The sequence below is a fragment of the Gracilinanus agilis genome, chromosome 6, assembly GCF_016433145.1.
Source record: "Gracilinanus agilis isolate LMUSP501 chromosome 6, AgileGrace, whole genome shotgun sequence".
NCBI lineage: Eukaryota > Metazoa > Chordata > Mammalia > Didelphimorphia > Didelphidae > Gracilinanus > Gracilinanus agilis.
Window position 1 is genome coordinate 296,258,121 of NC_058135.1, and position 17,222 is coordinate 296,275,342.

A 17,222-nucleotide genomic window follows, 5' to 3' on the forward strand; every position below is an offset into this window, starting at 1 on the left:
TGCTGAACAGACTGGAAAGGCCAGGGAGCCGGGAGGGAGAGCCCGTACAGAAGGCAGGCTTCAGAGAGGCCTTGATGTGGTCCCCTACTCGGCAGAAGAAATGTCAAGTCTGATCACAGGTTCAAAAAACCAACTTTGCGAATACAAGACAAGGGCAGGGGTGGTCTGTGTCTAACCTCTGGGGGAGTGGGGGGGAAAGGGGCCCCTGGGGGCCCCCTGGAGCACCAGGCCCGGACTTGAGGAGACCCAAGTTCAAATCTAACCTCTGTTACGTAGTATTCCTTGTGTGGCAAGTCACCGAGCCCCGTCTGCCTCGATCTGGGTGCCAGAAGCATTCATGCTCAGCTGCCCTGTTCTCAGCAGCTCCCTTGGGGCTGGAGGGTTCGTGAGGCGGCTCCTCAGACGGCTCAGTCAGTGATCTGAGGGTGACCTCTGACCAGTCCACCAGCACCCACAATCCACCTGGCTCTGGTGCTGCTGCCGGGCGGCAGACCGAGAGACCGTGGAGGCAGGCAGGGAGCCCCATTCTCCAGGTCTCTCCCCAGTGGCTTTCGCCCAGCCTGCCAGCCCCCAGGGCTTGACTTCTCCAGCTCGGAGGGACAGGCACTGAGCTGCAGGGAGGGCCCAGAACATTCTCAAACCTGCAGGCATCTGGCCTCCGGAAGCTTCCTCCGGAAACAGCTGGACGTGTCTGCCCAGCCCCAGGGAGAGAGGAAAGTGATCTCTCCAGGGGCCAGCCAGGAAACTCCTATTCCAGGAAAACTCTCGCTTCTCCCCCGTCCCTAATAATGGGTCTTCTTCCTCCTCCTTCCTCCCCCTCATACTTTCTCTGCTGCTGGCTCCAGGCCCAGAGCCCCGATTGCGCTGGCCTGCAGGCAGCGTGACCTGACAGAGCACCAGCGTGATTGTGACACACGAGGGGGCAGTGGATGGCGAGACAGCAGCTGGGGAGGCCACGGAAGGACGGGCTCCTTTGCCGCTTCCCACCTGGCTCCGTTTCGTGGAGCTTCTTTGGGAAAAGAACCTGATGGTGCCGAGCGTCCCTTGTGTTCCTGGGTGGGGGTCTCCCATCTGAATATTTGTGAGCGTCCAAGTTTGCGGTGAAAACCTTAGAGGAGGAAGCCAGCTCCCTGGATCTGGAATCAAAAGTTCAGAACCTGGGCTGGCGAGACGCCGGGCTACAGAGGCTGTCCCAAAAGCCGGAGTGCCAGTTTAAGCTTTAATAATGACTAAGCAAGTCACTTCAAACTCCCTGGGCCTCCATCTCCTCGTCTGCAAAATGGATATAACAATCACTGCAGGGTAGCTGGGTGGCACAGTGGATGCAAGAGGTCCCGGGTTCAAATCTGGCCTCAGATACTCTAGCTATGTGACCCTGGACAAGTCACTTAACCCCCATCGCCTCACCCTTACCTTTCTTAGATTCTTTTTAAGGCAAAGTAATGGTTTTAAAAAAGCAACAAGTGCCCTCAGGACGTCACCGAGCTCCAGCGTGTCTTGGAGGAGGGAGCCCTGAGATGCACGGATGGATGCTTGGTCTCCTGAGGGTTCGTCCCACTGAAGAGATCTCTGAGCTCTGACGGGGAGACACAGGGAGGCGGCAGGGAGTGCCAGGGCCTGGCCAGAGGGATGGGCAGCCTCAAGTGGGAGCTCTCTGGTAAAAGGAGCCCCACTGGGGGACAGACTGTCAGCCACAGCTGCAGCAGCCAGCCCACCACCCAGCCTCCGAGGTCCCTGCCAACCCTGAGATTGTGGGCTTCAGGGAGTCAACAAGCATTCATCAAGGGCTTCTCCTATCCATCCCTCATTAACGCTGGAGCGGGGAGAGATCTCAGGCAGGGAAGCCGGAGCCGGAGGGCCCCTTCCCGCCTTTAAAGCAAGAGCAAACTTCCTTCTTGGTGTGTTCCCTGCCCAGGCACACCCTCTCATGGGCACTGCAATGAAGGCAACCCCTAGAGATGAGGGGCACCTTGGGACTCGGTGGGGGGGAGGGGCATCTAGAGCTGTGAGGTTTAAACGAATATCAAGAACTCCAAGTATTCGTTTTATAAAGTTTATTAATAATCACTTGAAGTAGAAGAAATTTTAAAAAAGAGACGTTCAAAGCCTAATTTTCTAACTAAAGTAAGGCCACATGTGCAAGTTCTCCTGCCTGGCTCAAAGCCAGCTTCAGCAGCTGCATTCAGAGAAAAAGAGAGAGAAGGCGGAGTCACCTCAAAACTATATCCTCCATACGTACGCAGCATAAACTCACAAATGGGATGCTGGGTAAGAGAGTCCTGGGGAGCGATGTCTGCCCACCCACCTCCACCCCCAGAGGCAGGAAGAAGAAACTCTTACCCCGACCTGTTCACCAACAAACCCCAGTGAAAGGGCTCCCATCGCCCCGGGTAGTCATGAGCCCCAGAGTGGGACTCTGGGCACTGACAGGGCTGGCTGTCCTTGAAGGTCCCCCTTCCATCTCGACCACAAGGGCCCACAGACAGCGATGACCTGCAAGGAATCTCAGATGGAGGCAGAGTCCATCCCTGACAGCCTCTTCCTCCCTTCTCCTGCCTCCCCTCCACCCCAGAGGTGCCGTCTTGGGTGCCCTCTCGCTTCCTTTAGGACCAAGCTCTCCCCTCATCACCCCCACTAGGGAGAGCCTGATAGGCCATCCCCACCACCCCAAATTTAACAGGGGTGTCTGCATTTAATAGTGGCCTTGAATTGGAGCACTAATGGTGGCCCTTTGGGCATTGGGACAGGCAGAGAGATGTTTTCAGTCAAGCCGAGGCTTTCACGGCAGTTCCCCGACTGCGCTTAGACAGCTCCCTACTTGTAAAACCAGCCTGCCTCAGCCTCCCCCTCCTCCTGCTCCCCTCTCATTCTGTCCTGTCTACCTCACGCCTCCTAACTGCCTGCGGGCCTTGTCCTTCCTCGCCCTGCCTTGCTGCCCAAGACTCCATATCTGACTTCTCAACCACTCTGAGCTTCCCCGTGGGGAGAAGGACCCCCGAGCTGCTCCGCCCTGCCCTTACCTGTGAGGGTCCTGGGATAGCAGAGCTGGAAGGCCCATAGAGGCCATGGCCTTGGTCTAGTAGCAAAGTAAACCCAAAGAGGGAAGGAAGGGGCCAGCCTAAGGTCACCCAGCTCATCATCAGCCCAGCTGGGCCTAGAATCCAGGGCTCTTTGCCTAGCCTCAGTCTCTGACCCACAAGCTCCAAGGGGGCAGCCACTCTGCATTATGACCTCAGATACTCTTTTCCCTTTGGATTGGCCCAGAGTTAAAGAAAGAGAGATGGGTCCTGAACGAAATATGATCAAGGGCCAAGAAGAGGGGGCCAAAAGGGCCCAGCCCCAAACTTTGGAGAAGGCTATCAGTCAAATGCTGCCTTCTCTGTGACTGGAGACGAGCCTCAGTTAACCAGCTTCAATCTACATCCAGCCTGAACTCGTGGGTATGTTTAGTGCTCGTCAGAATGGCCCTCCTTCCTTCTTTCTTCCCTCTCTCCTTCCTTGCTTGTTTCCCCCTCCCTCCCTCCCTCTTTCTTCCTTCTTCCTTCTCCCACGCTTTTGTCCTTCCCTCCATTCCTCTCTAAAGTATTTGAGGACCTCCTCCCATGCAAGACCCTAGAGGAAGAACCATGCCTTGCTGGGAAAGAGCATCTTGGTGGGCTAAGACCCACCATAGGGTTCAGATGCTCAAGAATCCTTAGTCCAACTGCCTTGTTTCTAAGAGAAGGAAGCAAGCCCAGAGAAAGGAAATGATTTGCCCAGGGTCACAAAGTTAAAAAGAGGGAAGAGCCAGGATTTGAACCTATGTCCTTTGACCCCAAGCCCAGGGTTGGTTCTACCCGTCACTTCCACTGTGACTTCTTGAGCTTCTCAAAAGCAGGGTCTCGGGCTCCTGTGAGTGAAGAGGTTGCGGGATTGATCCTCTTTGATTTGGCGGGGGTGGGGGAGTGTCCTTAGTACTTACATTTGATTGTGCTTCAGGTTCTGGGGATTCCCAACACTTCACACCAGACAGTGCTGATGTGGTGGGCCCAGCTCAAAGCCAGGGAGCCGGCCAGTCTCCCCATCCCACCCCTCTGGTTCTTTTCTGCTGGAGTGGACAGGGTCACCGCTCAGACAGAGCCCGGGCAGCTGCCCCAGAGCTTACTTAGCCCTGTCATGCCCAGAACTTCCCCATGCCATCTTTCCCAGGAGCTGCTGGGCTGCAGACCCAAGTAGGGCAGAGGGCTAACAGCGGGTGAGACCAGAGTGTCACAAAACAGCTGATAACAAAGGATCTGAGTCAGCAGCGGAGGTGGTAGTGTCACAAAGAGGTAGGAAGCCAGGGTTGCCCCCCAGAGCCTGGGTAGTGTGCCCCTGGAGAATCGAGAGTTAGCTCCAACTCCTCCTCTTCAGTGTCAAATGGATGGGCAGCCCTGGGACAGCAAAGAGACTTCTCACTCACCTTGGTGTATAAGGCCAGGAGGGCAAGGGGGCATACCCGGAAGGAGATGAGAGGAGCCCAGGACCCAGACTTAGACCAGTCTCTGCCCGCTTTGTGCAGCCCACACACAGTGTCACCCTCCAACACATGCCTTAGGGTCTGGACCCATCAGCTCTCAGTTGTGTTGACCACACAAGCAATGGGGAATGTCAGTTCTCCACATGGCTGGATCCCGAAGCTGAAGGGACCCCAGGGGCCTGCTGGTCCCACCCATGCCTAAACGAGAATCTACCCCCTCCATGATCTACCCAATAAATGGCCTCTACCAGAAAACCTCCAACAAGGCGCCTGGGGCAACCCATCATATTTGGAGGCAGCTCTCTTTGTTAAGGCTCTGGTCTCTCCATCAGACTCTCTGTCATCTCTCCCCACTGCCAACCAGTCCTGCTCTCTTAGGCCAAGCAGAACAAGCTTCTGAATCCCTCTTCCACATGGTAGCCCTTCAGATACTCAGAAGACTTTGCTGTCCATCACCTCTCTGACCCCTTACCTTTCTCTTCTCCAGGTGAAACATCCCCAGTTCCCTTACCTGAGCCTCATAGTACAGACTCAAAATCCTTCCCCACCCTCTTAATTAGAGAAATGCAAATCAAAACCACTCTGAGGTACCACCTCACACCTAGCAGATTGGCTAATATGGCAGCAAAGGAAAGTGACAAATGTTGGAGGAGATGTGGAAAAATTGGGACACTAATGCATTGCTGGTGGAGTTGTGAATGGATGCAACCATTCTGGAAGGCAATTTGGAACTATAACCAAAGAGCTCTAAAAGACTGTCTGCCCTTTGATCCAGCCATGCCACTGTTGAGTCTGTACTCCAAAGAGATAATAGGGAAAAAGACTTGTACAAAAATATTCATAGCCATGCTCTTTGTAGTGGCAAAAAACTGGAAAATGAGGGGGTATCCATTGATTGGGGAATGGCTGAACAAATTGTGGTATCTGATGGGGATGGAATACTATTGTGCTGAAAGGAATAATGAACTGGAGGAATTCCATGTGAACTGGAAAGACCTCCAGGAACTGACACAGAGTGAAAGGAGCAGAACCAGGAGAACATTGTACACAGAAGCAGATACACTGTAGCACCATCAAATGTAATTGACTTTGCTACTAGTAACAATGCAATGTCCCAGGACAAGCCAGAGGAACTTAGGAGAAAGAACTGTGAGAGTGGAAATGCAGAAGAAAAATAAATGATCAATCACGTGGTTCTATGGGGATATGGTTAGGGATTTGGGCTTTAGAAGAACACTATCAAAATCCTTCCCCATCCTGATCCCCCTCCTCTGGGTGCTCTTCATCCAGCTCCTTCCTTAAAACAGACACCAAGACCTGAACCCAGTGTCCAAATGTGGTCTGACCAGGGCAGAGGAATTGCCACCATCTTTCCTAGCACAACAATCTAAGCTCCCACATTGTTGCTTTTTTTTGGCTGCTATAGTACACGGTTGTTGACTTTGTTGGACCATTGTGTCCTCTGAAGTCCACAAGAATGATGGCTCGCTATGCCCATCTTGGACTTGGGAAGCTGAGCCCAAGTTGAAGATTTTACTTTTTTTCCACTAATTTAAGCCTACTGGCCTTTGCCTTGGCCAGTGGTTATCCTCCCCCCACAGGCTCCAGTTTGCTCATCTGCCAAATAGGAATAATAGTCCCTACTGTTCTGCCTCCCTCACAGGGTTGTTGTGAGAACAAAGCAAAAAATAAAATTGATGCGAGGGCAGTTGGGAGACTGAGGAGCAAGGCCCGAGTAGAGGGGAGAGAATGTTAAAGCCAGAAGGGGCCTTTGAAATACTCTTATTCAAACTTCTCCCTTTACAGATGAGGAAACAAAGGCCTGCTGAGAGAAAGCAATGGTCCAGGGGGTTTCAGAGCTGGGACTAGACCCAAGCTAGGTCTCCTGACTCTTAGGCCAGGATTCTCCCCAGCTCAGGCCTAGGAATGAGCTAACATCATCAATCTGCTAAGAAGATTTCACTTCATCATCCCAGAGATGAGAGTCCTGAATATTCCAGCATTAGACTGTAAGACCCAATGGGTCTTTTTGGATGATGGAGTCTCATCTGGCTCTAAGTCCTCACCTCTTAGAGCCTCAGGGAGCCCCGTGTGATGAACAAACCTCAAAAGGCTCATTTGTCTTGATTCAAGGACCAGAGGCAAAGCCAGATGGGAGCCACAGCCTATGGGGCATGTCCTTCTCACTCGGGCCAGGCTCTAGCCTATCCCAGGCCTTTGGGTTCTGTTACTTTTCTCATTGCAAAGACATAGATCAGGTCAGAGGCTCTCTGCCTCGAACTCACTGCTTCTGTTGTCTTTCCAGGACTGTATCCCATAGTCAAAGAGCCCCTCCAGTCATCTGTAAGCACCTCAAGAGGAAAGATAGGCCTTCTTTCTACTGCCTTCTCCCCTACTCTGTAGAGCATAGCCCATTGCACATGGGATGCATTTGATACATGTGTATTGACTAAGTCCAGTCCAAACAATGCCTCGCTGAATCCGAGTCCTCTCTACACTTGAACACTTGAACAAACTCCCACTTGAAGACTGCTAGTGATGGGCTGCTAGAGCTATGAGCCTGTTCCCCTCTGGGGAACAATCTGGAGGCTTGCTCTCTCCATGTCAAGCAGCCCCTCACATGAGCTTTGTTCCCCCTGTGGAGCCACACCTAACAAGGCGAATCATCCCTCTCCTCCAGACGCCCCTCAGATATCCCATCCCACAGTGGTTTAGGTCATGGCTTCCCACACTGGTTTTACAAGGCCCTGAGAAAGCCAGGTTCAGCCTGAGTCAGCATCGGCCCACCTCTTCATCCTGGACTTGGCGAGCCTGGAGGAGATTGAGAAGGATCAGCCCCTGCTGATATGCACGTGGCTTCCTGGAGGGGAGGGCAGCTTGTAGCTGGTCCTTGAAGGACTTTAAAGAGGGCAGGCAGGAGCTTCATCAGTGGTGGAGCCTCTGGAATCATGCACATGCAGGACTGGCCTAGCAGAAACAGAGGCCGGAAGAAAGTAGAAAACCCTTTCCCTCCTAAAAGTTTTCCTAAAGCTGGCCATCTCCTTGGACCCATCACTACCTGCCTTGGTCCATGTAGGTGTCCTGTGCCCCCAGGAAACTCTCAAGGGTAGGCACCATGTTGTTTTCCATCTCTGGATTCCCAGCTCTGAGCATGGCACCTGCCGTGTCCACAATGGCTACCATGGAAAGGTGTAGATTAAAGTGAAGGGGGTTGACTATCAGCTGAACTGAGAGACAGGATCCCAATAGTAGGGGGCTTGGAAATGCAGGCAGAAGACTTGGAAGAAGAGGCCAGAGGAGCTCTTGGCAGTTTGGGGGTGAGCAGACTAAATGGAGAAAATTTTTTAAGATAAATGCACCAGTTCAGACTGACAGAGCAGAAGAGGAAACTGAGGCAGGGAGGACTGGATTTAGGGGTGGATGGTGGGGACTTGGAACATAGTAGGTGCTTAATAAATGCTCATTGGTTGGTTGTTGATTGAGATGCATTTTCACAAGATTCAGGATCTAGGGCAGTGATGATGGACATTTTAGAAAGTGAGTGCCCAAATTGTAACCCTCATGCCACATGTGAGCCCCACATATGTGGGGAGGGAGGAAATATTCCCATTGGGCTGCTGGGCAGAGCGGCAAGTAATATCAAAAAATGTCCTCAGGTGCAGTGGAGAGGGGGAAGGGAGCAGCCCCCTCTGACACATGGGCCATAGGTCCACCAACATGGATCTAGGGCGTAATGGAGAGAAAAACCTGAGGGGAGAGGGCAAGGAAGAGGACTGAGATGAGGAGGGTGGGAGAGTCAAGCTCTGATGGGAAGGTAAGCAGTCATCTCTGGGGCTTGTGGAACTAAGAGGGGACTGTGAGGCAGCTCAGAGCAACTGAGGCCATGAGACCTGATCTTTTCTCCACATGTAGATTCTCTACATCTTCATCCAAAAAAAAAGTGTCCAGCCTTTCTCTCTTGGGCCTTTTTGGTGAGACAGGGACAATGAAAATGGGTCAGTGTGCTGAGGCAGGGGCTTGCTGGGCTTACCCTCCCTTTGTACATATCTGTCCAGCAGTGGTTTTTCTCTGGTTTCCGTCTTCTCAAGATGTTTTGATCCTGGTGCTTTGGGCCTAGGCAGGGGCTTGCTGTTTGTAAGTAGAGCATCCTGCCACAGTTGGGGGTAAAGGCTGCTCTGAGTTATTATGGGACTGTCCATCCACCCATTTGGGAAATATTAAAACTACAATAAAGACACCTAATTCCAAGCTCATGTAAGAAATATGATCTTTCTTGGACCCAAAAGGCATCTTCAGGTCTTCCATTGGGAGCATGTGTCCCGGGTTTCCAGATCTGGTGATGGAGAAGGTGGAGGGGGCTGGGTTGGATGTGCTCTAAGCTGGAAGGGGCGAGGCCTTTCTTGTCCTTTCTCTTCTTCCACCATGGGGAGCCCAAGTTATTTCTGACTGTGTGGGGCTTGGATCAAGATGCATCAGAGGGTCTTGACTTCTTCGGGCTTTCCCATCCTCAGTATGAATGGTGTTACTGTTGCTTTCTTTCAGAAAACACCAACAACTCACACCATGAAGGAGGAGAATTTCTTACGGCGCAGGTTTTCCCTCTGTCCACCTTCCTCCACCCCTCAGAAAATCGATCCTCGGAAACTGACCAGGAACCTGTTCTTTAGCGGAGACCATGAAATCTACCCTCTCAGTCCAGGTCAGTACTACCAGGGAGGGCAAGCACAGGCTCGCCTGGGGAGAAAAGCAGGACACAGCCACATGACTGGCCAGGAGGGAGGAACCCAAGGGCCTAATCCCGACCCTCCCCCCATTGCAAGAGGCAGAGCCCCAGGATGAAGGGCCAAAGACCCCTAGTTCTGCCCCAGTTCAGGAACCTCTCTCAAAGAGTGTCAAGGTTCACAAAACCTAAAGGGAGGGAGGTGTTGCCCAGAGTATCATCCCCCTTTTATAGAGGAAGAAATTGAGGCTCTGAGAGGAACATGACCTCCTCATGGTCACACAGAACTCTCAACCTCTGTATGGCACAGCGGATAGAGCACTAAGCCCAAAGCCAGAAGGACCTGGGTTCAAATGTGACCTCCGGTACTTTCTAGCAAATCACTTATTCATGTTTGCCCAGCCCTTGCCCTTTTGTCTTAGAGTTGTTACTAAGACAAAAAGGAAAAGGTTTTAAGAGTTTTTGTTTTTAAAAACTCTAAAGCTAGATTGTCAGACGGGAGAGGCCATGCAGGCCAACCCCTCATTTTAAAAAGGCAGAAATCGAGGTTGAGTAGAGAATCAACTTGCCTTCAGGGCCGTAGATTCCTGGATCCAGAGGTAGAAGGAACCTTCCCAGTCCTGTAGTCTCAGAGGAGGAGCATGAGGATCCATGGCCTTGTCCAAGACCACACAGAGTCAGAATTCGATCTCAGGTCTTCTGATTCCAAACCCACTCTTTCATGTAGCCACCATTCAAACTCAGCTCTCTCCTGCCATCAAGGCTAGCTTTCCTCCTACGGCATCTTTCAGCAGGGGGTTTTTTCTGCCTGAAATCTCTAACCCAGCCCACCGCACTAACTTGCTGCTCATTCTGGCCTCCAGGTGGCCTCCTCTGTCATTAGGGTGACTGGTGTCATTAGGGAGCCGCCACAATGGCGGCAGGATGAGAATTCAGTAGCTAAAGGCAGAGACGGTGCCCAGAGGGAGGGGTAACCCTGGTCTGGGTCCCAGGTTTTCTCCCTCGTTGCTTTAGAGTCCCTCCTGGTGCCCAGGCCTGTCTCCGAACAGTAGTTTCACCCCCCCTGGGCCAGGCGGGTGGCTGCCCATTTGTGGGGGGCCAGGGAGGGGACCTAGAGGGCCCGGCTGCACCCTTCACCCCTTCTTTGTCACAGGGAAAGATGTGGAAGCCAGCAATGGCGTTTCCCTGATGAAAGATGAAGTGCCTCAGACGCCCGTCTCCATGCCCAAATCCCTGCAGGTAAGCCCTGGCCAGAGCCGGAGCAGTTCCAGTGAGTCAGACACCGCAGGCTGCTCTGAATCCCCAAGCCGGGAGGTGCCAGAGTGGGCAGAGACCAGCCCAGGGCAGGCCTGGGTTATGGTCTCCTGGCAGGACGGGGGCGCAGGGCCCTCCACTGTCAGCCCCTCTGTGGAGCTGTCTCTTGGGTCTTCCCTTCCAGTTCCAGGAAGACGAGGCTCTTCTCTAGTGCCTGTTCTCATCCCGTCCTCTCCCCAGGGCAGGCCCCTGTTCAAACCTTCTCCTCTAGGAAGCCCTCCTGGGCCCTCCCCTCTAAAAGTGACATCTGCTGGAGCTTTGCCACTCCACGCTCAGCATGTCCTGGACTTCCCACCTCTGGACTCTCTCTTGCTCTCCTCTCCGCAGCCCATTGGACTGTGAGCCCCTCCAGGGCAGAGGCTGGGCCACCTCCCTCCTGTACCCCCAGAGCCCTCCTACCCTATGTAGGAAATACATGTGGGAGCAGGGAGTGGGCAGAGCTATGGGTAGCCCAAGTGGGGGCATGCCTGACCCCCAGTGCTGCTGGGGGCAGCTCAGGTCCTGGGACTCTCCTCTGGGCTGGATGGGGCTGTCCAGTTTCTGTGCCCTCCTTCCTTTGTCCCTCCACACTCTCCTTCCCCCTCGTTCCCTCTGTCCTGGCCTCGGATCCCAAGGAGGAGTCTCCCTCCCCATCGGCCATTCAGCCAGGCCAGGGCATGACTTGAAAGGGTTGGCTGGGTGGCTTCTGAAGCAGCTGGCTGGGGAGATGGCATCCCTGGGCCTGTCTCACAGGCTCGCCCCTTCTCCTCTGCCTCCCCTTAGTGAGCCCCTGAGCAGGGACTTGCCAGCACACAGCAGGCTGCTCCTTGGGAGACTCTCGTGATTCTCCTGTCCCCTCGGGGGCTGCCACTTTCAGTCCACAACCTGCGACTGGACCGTCCCTGTTGCCATCTTTGTCTCTGGCAATTTCACGGGTGTGAGTCGTGTTTGCCGCTAGCGGAGGGCAGCTGGGCGGCCAGGCACCTGGAGCCGTTCTAAGGGCACAGTCTTGCCCTCGCCCTGGGCCCTTTAGCAGTAGAGGAAGGAAGTCTCCAGGCTGTGTCCCGGCCCAGAGGCTGCTTCTTCCCAAAGGCCCAGAAGCCCAGACCCCCACGTACAGCCAGACTCCACCTCCCAGCCCAGTGGGCCCAGGCCCAGGCTGCAGCGCCCTCACCGGTCTGACCAACGGCCTCTCCTCCCTCTGTCCACAGACTAATGACTACAGATTTTGCAATGGATCTGACAGGGAATCCTTGTCACCAACAGCCAAAGTCATCAAGAAAGAGACTCTCAAGGTGAGGGAGACAGCGAGCCTTTGGGGGGCTGTGGGAGGGGGTTCGGCCATCTCCCAGTGTCCGGGGGGCTTTCTTGGGCGCCCAACGCCTCTCCCCTTCCTTTCTCTTAGTCCAGCCCTAAGGGAAGGGAAGGTGGGCCTGGGCTCTGAGCGGGATGGCGGCTCCAGGACAGCACACAGACCACCCCGAGAGCCATCGTCCTCCCCTCCCAACCCTAACACCGCGGCCCCTGGGCCTCCTCTCCAAATCAGGTCCAAAAGAGGAACTATCGGCAGGAGAAGAAACGGGCCACCCAGCAGCTCTTCAGTGCCCTGAAGGACCCTGGTGTGGTCATCATGGCGGACTGGCTAAAGGTACAGTATGGCAGACTGCAGGCCCAGGCTTGAAAAAACCCTCGGGGTCACTAGAAGTGGCCTCCCCCCCCCCAAGAGCTTCCACCATCCCAGCAGAGAAGGGCACGTGGACGGGGGCAGTCCAGATGCACACGTGGGCATCCGCACGTGTCTGGGTGCAGGGACAGGCGAAACCTAGAGAGCTTTTTGCGGGGGACACACTTGCCCCTGGGGGGGATCGGGAAAGGCCTTGGGGAGCGGCCGGGGCTTGCCACCCCCCCCAACAACTCTGAAGGGATCAAGGAGCGATTGTCGGAGGCAGAAGCGAGGGAAGAGCCAGGCAGGCAGCCTGCGGAACAGGACAGAGATGAGAGACGAGAGCCTGGGTGAGGGGAGCAGGCGGGCCGGGCTGCTGGGGCCCCGGGGGAGCCCTAGAGGCTGCCCTGCCCTGCTCCCTGTCTCCAGCCTCTTCTTCCCCCATGGTCACTGGGGCACCAGCTCAGGGGCAGTCTGGGGCATCAGAGGCTTCCAGGGATGGGAGCCCCAGGCCAGACGGCCTCCTCCTCCTGGAACCAGAAAATCCAGCCAGGTGCTGGGCACCACCAGGGAGGCGTTTTCAAGGGAAGGGGCCACTCTCTGCTCGGGGAATGAACTGGCAGGGAGGGGAAGGGGGCTTTCGGGGAGGGGAATGGGCTCTGGGAGCCATCCAAGCTGTAAGAGAGGTGACGGGGGCAGAGGCGGCACTCCACTCCCCATGCACCCAGGACCCCTGGGCATCCCAAGCAAAGTGCATCAGGGCAGAACCAGCCTAAACACTGAATAAGGTCCAAGGCGAAGGTTGTTCCTGGCTTGGGAGCAGGGAAGGCTTCCTGGAGGAGGGAAGCTGGACTGTAAAGAATGAGCAAGAATTCAAGGGATGAAGGGGGCCGTGCAGGGCCATTCTAGGCCCAAGGAACAGTCTGGGGGGCTAAGAAGAGAGGCCCAGGTTGGCTGAGCCTAGGGTATATCAAGGGGGTAACTAGATAATGCCAGGGTGGCACAGACCGTAGAGGGCTACTGTATGCCGGGCCTAGAGAGATGAGATCTCCCTACCCTGAAGGAGTTTACATTCTGTTGGAGTGGGCACAGCAGGGGCACCAATAGCCAAGACCAAAGCAGGCCAAAGTAGCATTGGCCAGGGCAGGTGGGGGTGCCAGCAAAGGCTCCTCATGAGACGTGACCCTCCAAAGAAGGGGGGCGACCCCCCAACTTCAGGCTATTTGTGAAATGGGGATCATAACAGGGACCTTCTGGCAGTGCCACACTGAGCCTCATTTCCCCCATCTGTGAAATGGGGATAGAAGATCCAGGGGTGGACCTTCTGGCCCTGGCACTGAGGCTCCTCCTTCCCGTGTCTCAGATCCGGGGGACCCTGAAGAGCTGGACCAAGCTGTGGTGCATCCTGAAGCCGGGCGTGCTCCTGGTCTACAAGACGCCCAAAGTGGGCCAATGGGTGGGCACCATTCTCCTCCACTCCTGCGAGCTCATCGAGCGGCCCTCCAAGAAGGACGGCTTCTGCTTTAAGCTCTTCCACCCCCTGGACCAGTCCATCTGGGCCATGAAGGTAAGGGAGAGCCTCGAGGGAGGCCACAGCTGAGGGCAGCTTCTAGAGGCTGAGCTGAGCCGCCTCCAGCAGGCAGGCAGGAAGGGAGACAAGAGGCCCGGCAGCCTCTCTGAATCCAGGCACTCCCCAAGGACCCGGGGCGCTCACCGAGCCAGCCCCCTGCCTTGGGGCAAGCAGGTCCCCCAGTAGGTCTGGCCAGAGGGCAGTAGAGAAGGAAGAAAGTGGAATGGGATGGCCGCTGGACTTAGAGAACAGATGAGCCCGTCAGTGGGTGGTCAGGTCACATTCTTTCTATGGGCCTCAGTTTCTGCATCTGTAAAATGGAAGAAATGACCCTAGCCTGCCCTTTGGGTCCTTTCTAAGGCTCCAAGGAGAGAATGAAAGACAGGAGGGGTCCTCAGGATCATTCTAGGGCTCCCCTCAAATTCACAGAGTCCAGCTGGGCGGGGTGGGGGGAGACAAAGGGGTCCCAGCCCCTGGTTTAGGGGCAGAGCCCTGGGGAGAAACGCTCCATCCCTTTGGCCTTGCTGGTTCTGGGAAGTGGGCAGGTGAGCACCAGCCACCCAGGCCAGGAAAAGAGGGCCGAGGATACAGTGCCATGGGCCGGGGCACCTCCGCTATCCTGTGCCCTCAGGCCTAACAGCCCTCCAGCTGGGCCATGCTGGACTTTGTTCTGAGGCCCCTCCTGGTCTGATGGTCCATGTTCTCTGTTCTAGGGTCCTCCGGGGCTGACAGTCCATGTTCTCTGTTCTAGGTCCCTCCCCATTCCTTGTTCTAGAGTCCCTCCCGGTCTGACGGTCCATGTTCTCTGTTCTAGGTCCCTCCCCATTCCTCGTTCTAGGGTCCCTCCAGGGCTGATGTCCTGTGTTCTATTGTCTCGGCTTCCCCTCCGCTCCACCGTTCTAGGAATTCCAGGGTCTCTGCACAGAAAGGGCCCTCACAGGCTGTCTCGTGCTCCCCAGGCCAAACCCTAATAATTGGGGCTGGTTCTGGGGATCTGAGGACTCAGGGCCCATCCCGGCTCTGCCGCACCCTGTTTTGGTGACCTCTGGAGGGAGAGGAGTAACAACATTAACTATAGCCATCACAGCTGACATTTATATGGCACCTGCTGTGTGCCCGGCCCTTTATAAAAAGGATCTCACTCAGTCCTCACCACCACCCTAGGAAATAGATGCTCTTATTATTTTACAAATCAGGAAACTGAGGCCAACAGAAGCAAAGTGACTTGTTTAGTACATTTGAGATCAAACTGGAACACGGGTCTTCTTGACTCCAGGCCTAGTGCTCTGCTCCCAGCTGCCCTTAGTGACCACTACGGTCCCTCCATGCTCCAAGGAGGCCCTGCTATTCTCCAGGGATTCCTCGGCCTTCACATCTGACCCTTCTCTTTTCTGGGAGCCGGACGTCAACCTGTGGGAGGCTCATCCCTGCTCCTCTGGCGGTGGGAGGGGGGCCCCCTGGGCCTCAGTTCCATCATTATCTGTTCATGTGTCTGCTCTCTTAGGGCCCAAAAGGCGAGAACGTGGGCTCCATCACCCAGCCCCTCCCCAGCAGCTACTTGATCTTCAGAGCACCCTCAGAGTCTGACGGTAAGTCCTAGCGCTGCCCGTGCCTGGCTTCCTTTCTGGTCTGGCATGAAATGCAACGGCATGTCTCTGAGCATCCCAGAACTGATGGAGCCACAAGGGGGGCTGGCTTGTGCCAGAGGGAGACTCCCTCTGTGTGCCCCCCACAAGGGCTTCCAGCCCCTGACTCGCCCAGCATCCCATTCCACTTTAGGCCACTGCCACTCCCTCAGCGTCCCCACAATCCCATGCCCTCAGGACTGATGTCTCCTCCACAAGATGGCCTTCTGACACAGTGAGGTGAGGGGCACTTATTAAGCACCTTCTGTAAGCTCCGAGCTCCCCAGGCTTAAGAGCCAGATGGCACCCCATCATTCTGCAGAATGGGGAATGGAGGCCTAGAGGGGAATTGGGGCTTGTCCGGGCCACCAGGGAATCAAGGAATAGCTGGCTTGGAGCTTACCACTGTTCTCTCAGGACACAGTCTATCAAGTGGTTCACAGGCATCCATTAAGGGCCTTCTTGGTCCCTAGGCCTGGACTGTGGGAACACAAGGACAAGAAGGCAAAAATGATCACAGCTCTCTCCAGGCTGGCATTCTCTCAGCCTCAGATGGAGGGACAGGGTCCCTGGGCTGCCATCTGGGCCCTCCCTTGGGCATCTCAGACCATTCAAGGGGTCAGGCAGGCAGGCAATTGGCATACATTAACCAAGGGGCGTCTGTGCCCAGCCCTGGATTCTTTTTTTTTTTTTTTAATTTCTCTATGGTTACATCATTCATGTTCTTTCCCTCCCCTTTTTTCCCTCCCCTCTCCCAGAGCCAACAAGCAGCTCCACTGGGTTATACATGTTTTATCATTCAATACTTATTTCCGTATTATTCATTTTTGTAATAATCTTTTAAAAACCAAAGCCCCACTTTCAATACCCATATAAACAAGTGAAAAATCAAGTGTTTTTCTTCTGCGCTTCTACTCCCACAGTTCTTTCTCTGGATGTGGACAGCTTTCTCTCTCATAAGTCCCTCGGGACTGTCTTGTATCATTGCATTGCTGTTAGTAGAGAAGTCAGTTACATTGATTGTGCCACAATGTATCCATCTCTGTAAAATGTTCTCCTGGTTCTGCTCCTTTGAGCTCTGCATCAGTTCCTGGAGGTTGTTCCAGTTCACATGGAATTCCTCCAGTTCATTATTCCTTTCAGCACAAATAATATTCTGTCCCCATCAGATACCATAGTTTGTTCCACCATTCCCCAATCAAGGGACAACCCCTCATTTTCCAATTTTTTGTGACCACAAAGAGTGTGACTATAAATATTTTTGTACAAGTTTTTTCCTTATCTCTTTGGGGTACAAACTCAGCAGAGGTTTGGCTAGATCAAAGGGCAGGCAGTCTTTTAAAGCCCTTCGTCCATAGTTCCAAATTGCTCTCCAGAATGGTTGGATCCATTCTCAACTCCACCAGCAGTGCATTAATCTCCCAGTTTTGCCACATCCCTGCCAACATGTATCATTTTCTTTTACTGGCATATTGGCCAATCTGCTAGTTGTGAGATGGTACCTCAGCGTTGTTTTGAGTTGCATTTCTCTAATTATGAGAGATTTAGAACACTTTTTCATGTGCTTATTGATAGTTTTGACTTCTTCATCTGAAAACTACCTCTTCGTATCCTTTGACCGTTTGTCAGTTGGGGAATGCCAGCCCTGGGTTCTTGACTAGAGACCCAGAGCCCACGTCTGGCATGTGAGGATGTCCACGCCCCAGGTACCATCTCAGGAGGCCAGTGCCATCTTCCTCCAAGACCTCCCAGGTCTCCAGTGTGCCCAAATGCTCACAGCTGCCCTCAAGCCATGCTCATGATGGCCCTTCGCCTTGTGGTCTGTTCCCTTCTTCTGTTGACTGCAGTCACTG

General features: G+C 54.3%; 1 protein-coding gene across 1 annotated transcript in view; it reads left to right on the forward strand.

The window, feature by feature from the left end:
- Nucleotides 1-9,046: 9,046 nt before the first annotated feature.
- Nucleotides 9,047-17,222, forward strand: part of OSBPL5 (oxysterol binding protein like 5) — a 37,126-nt gene continuing 28,950 nt past the window's right edge. Inside the window, exons 1-6 of the mRNA XM_044680511.1 lie at nucleotides 9,047-9,197; nucleotides 10,372-10,457; nucleotides 11,723-11,806; nucleotides 12,058-12,159; nucleotides 13,538-13,741; nucleotides 15,249-15,333. Coding sequence (XP_044536446.1) covers nucleotides 9,062-9,197; nucleotides 10,372-10,457; nucleotides 11,723-11,806; nucleotides 12,058-12,159; nucleotides 13,538-13,741; nucleotides 15,249-15,333 — 697 coding nt within the window. The 5' untranslated portion in view covers nucleotides 9,047-9,061. The remainder of the gene's footprint in view (nucleotides 9,198-10,371; nucleotides 10,458-11,722; nucleotides 11,807-12,057; nucleotides 12,160-13,537; nucleotides 13,742-15,248; nucleotides 15,334-17,222) is intronic.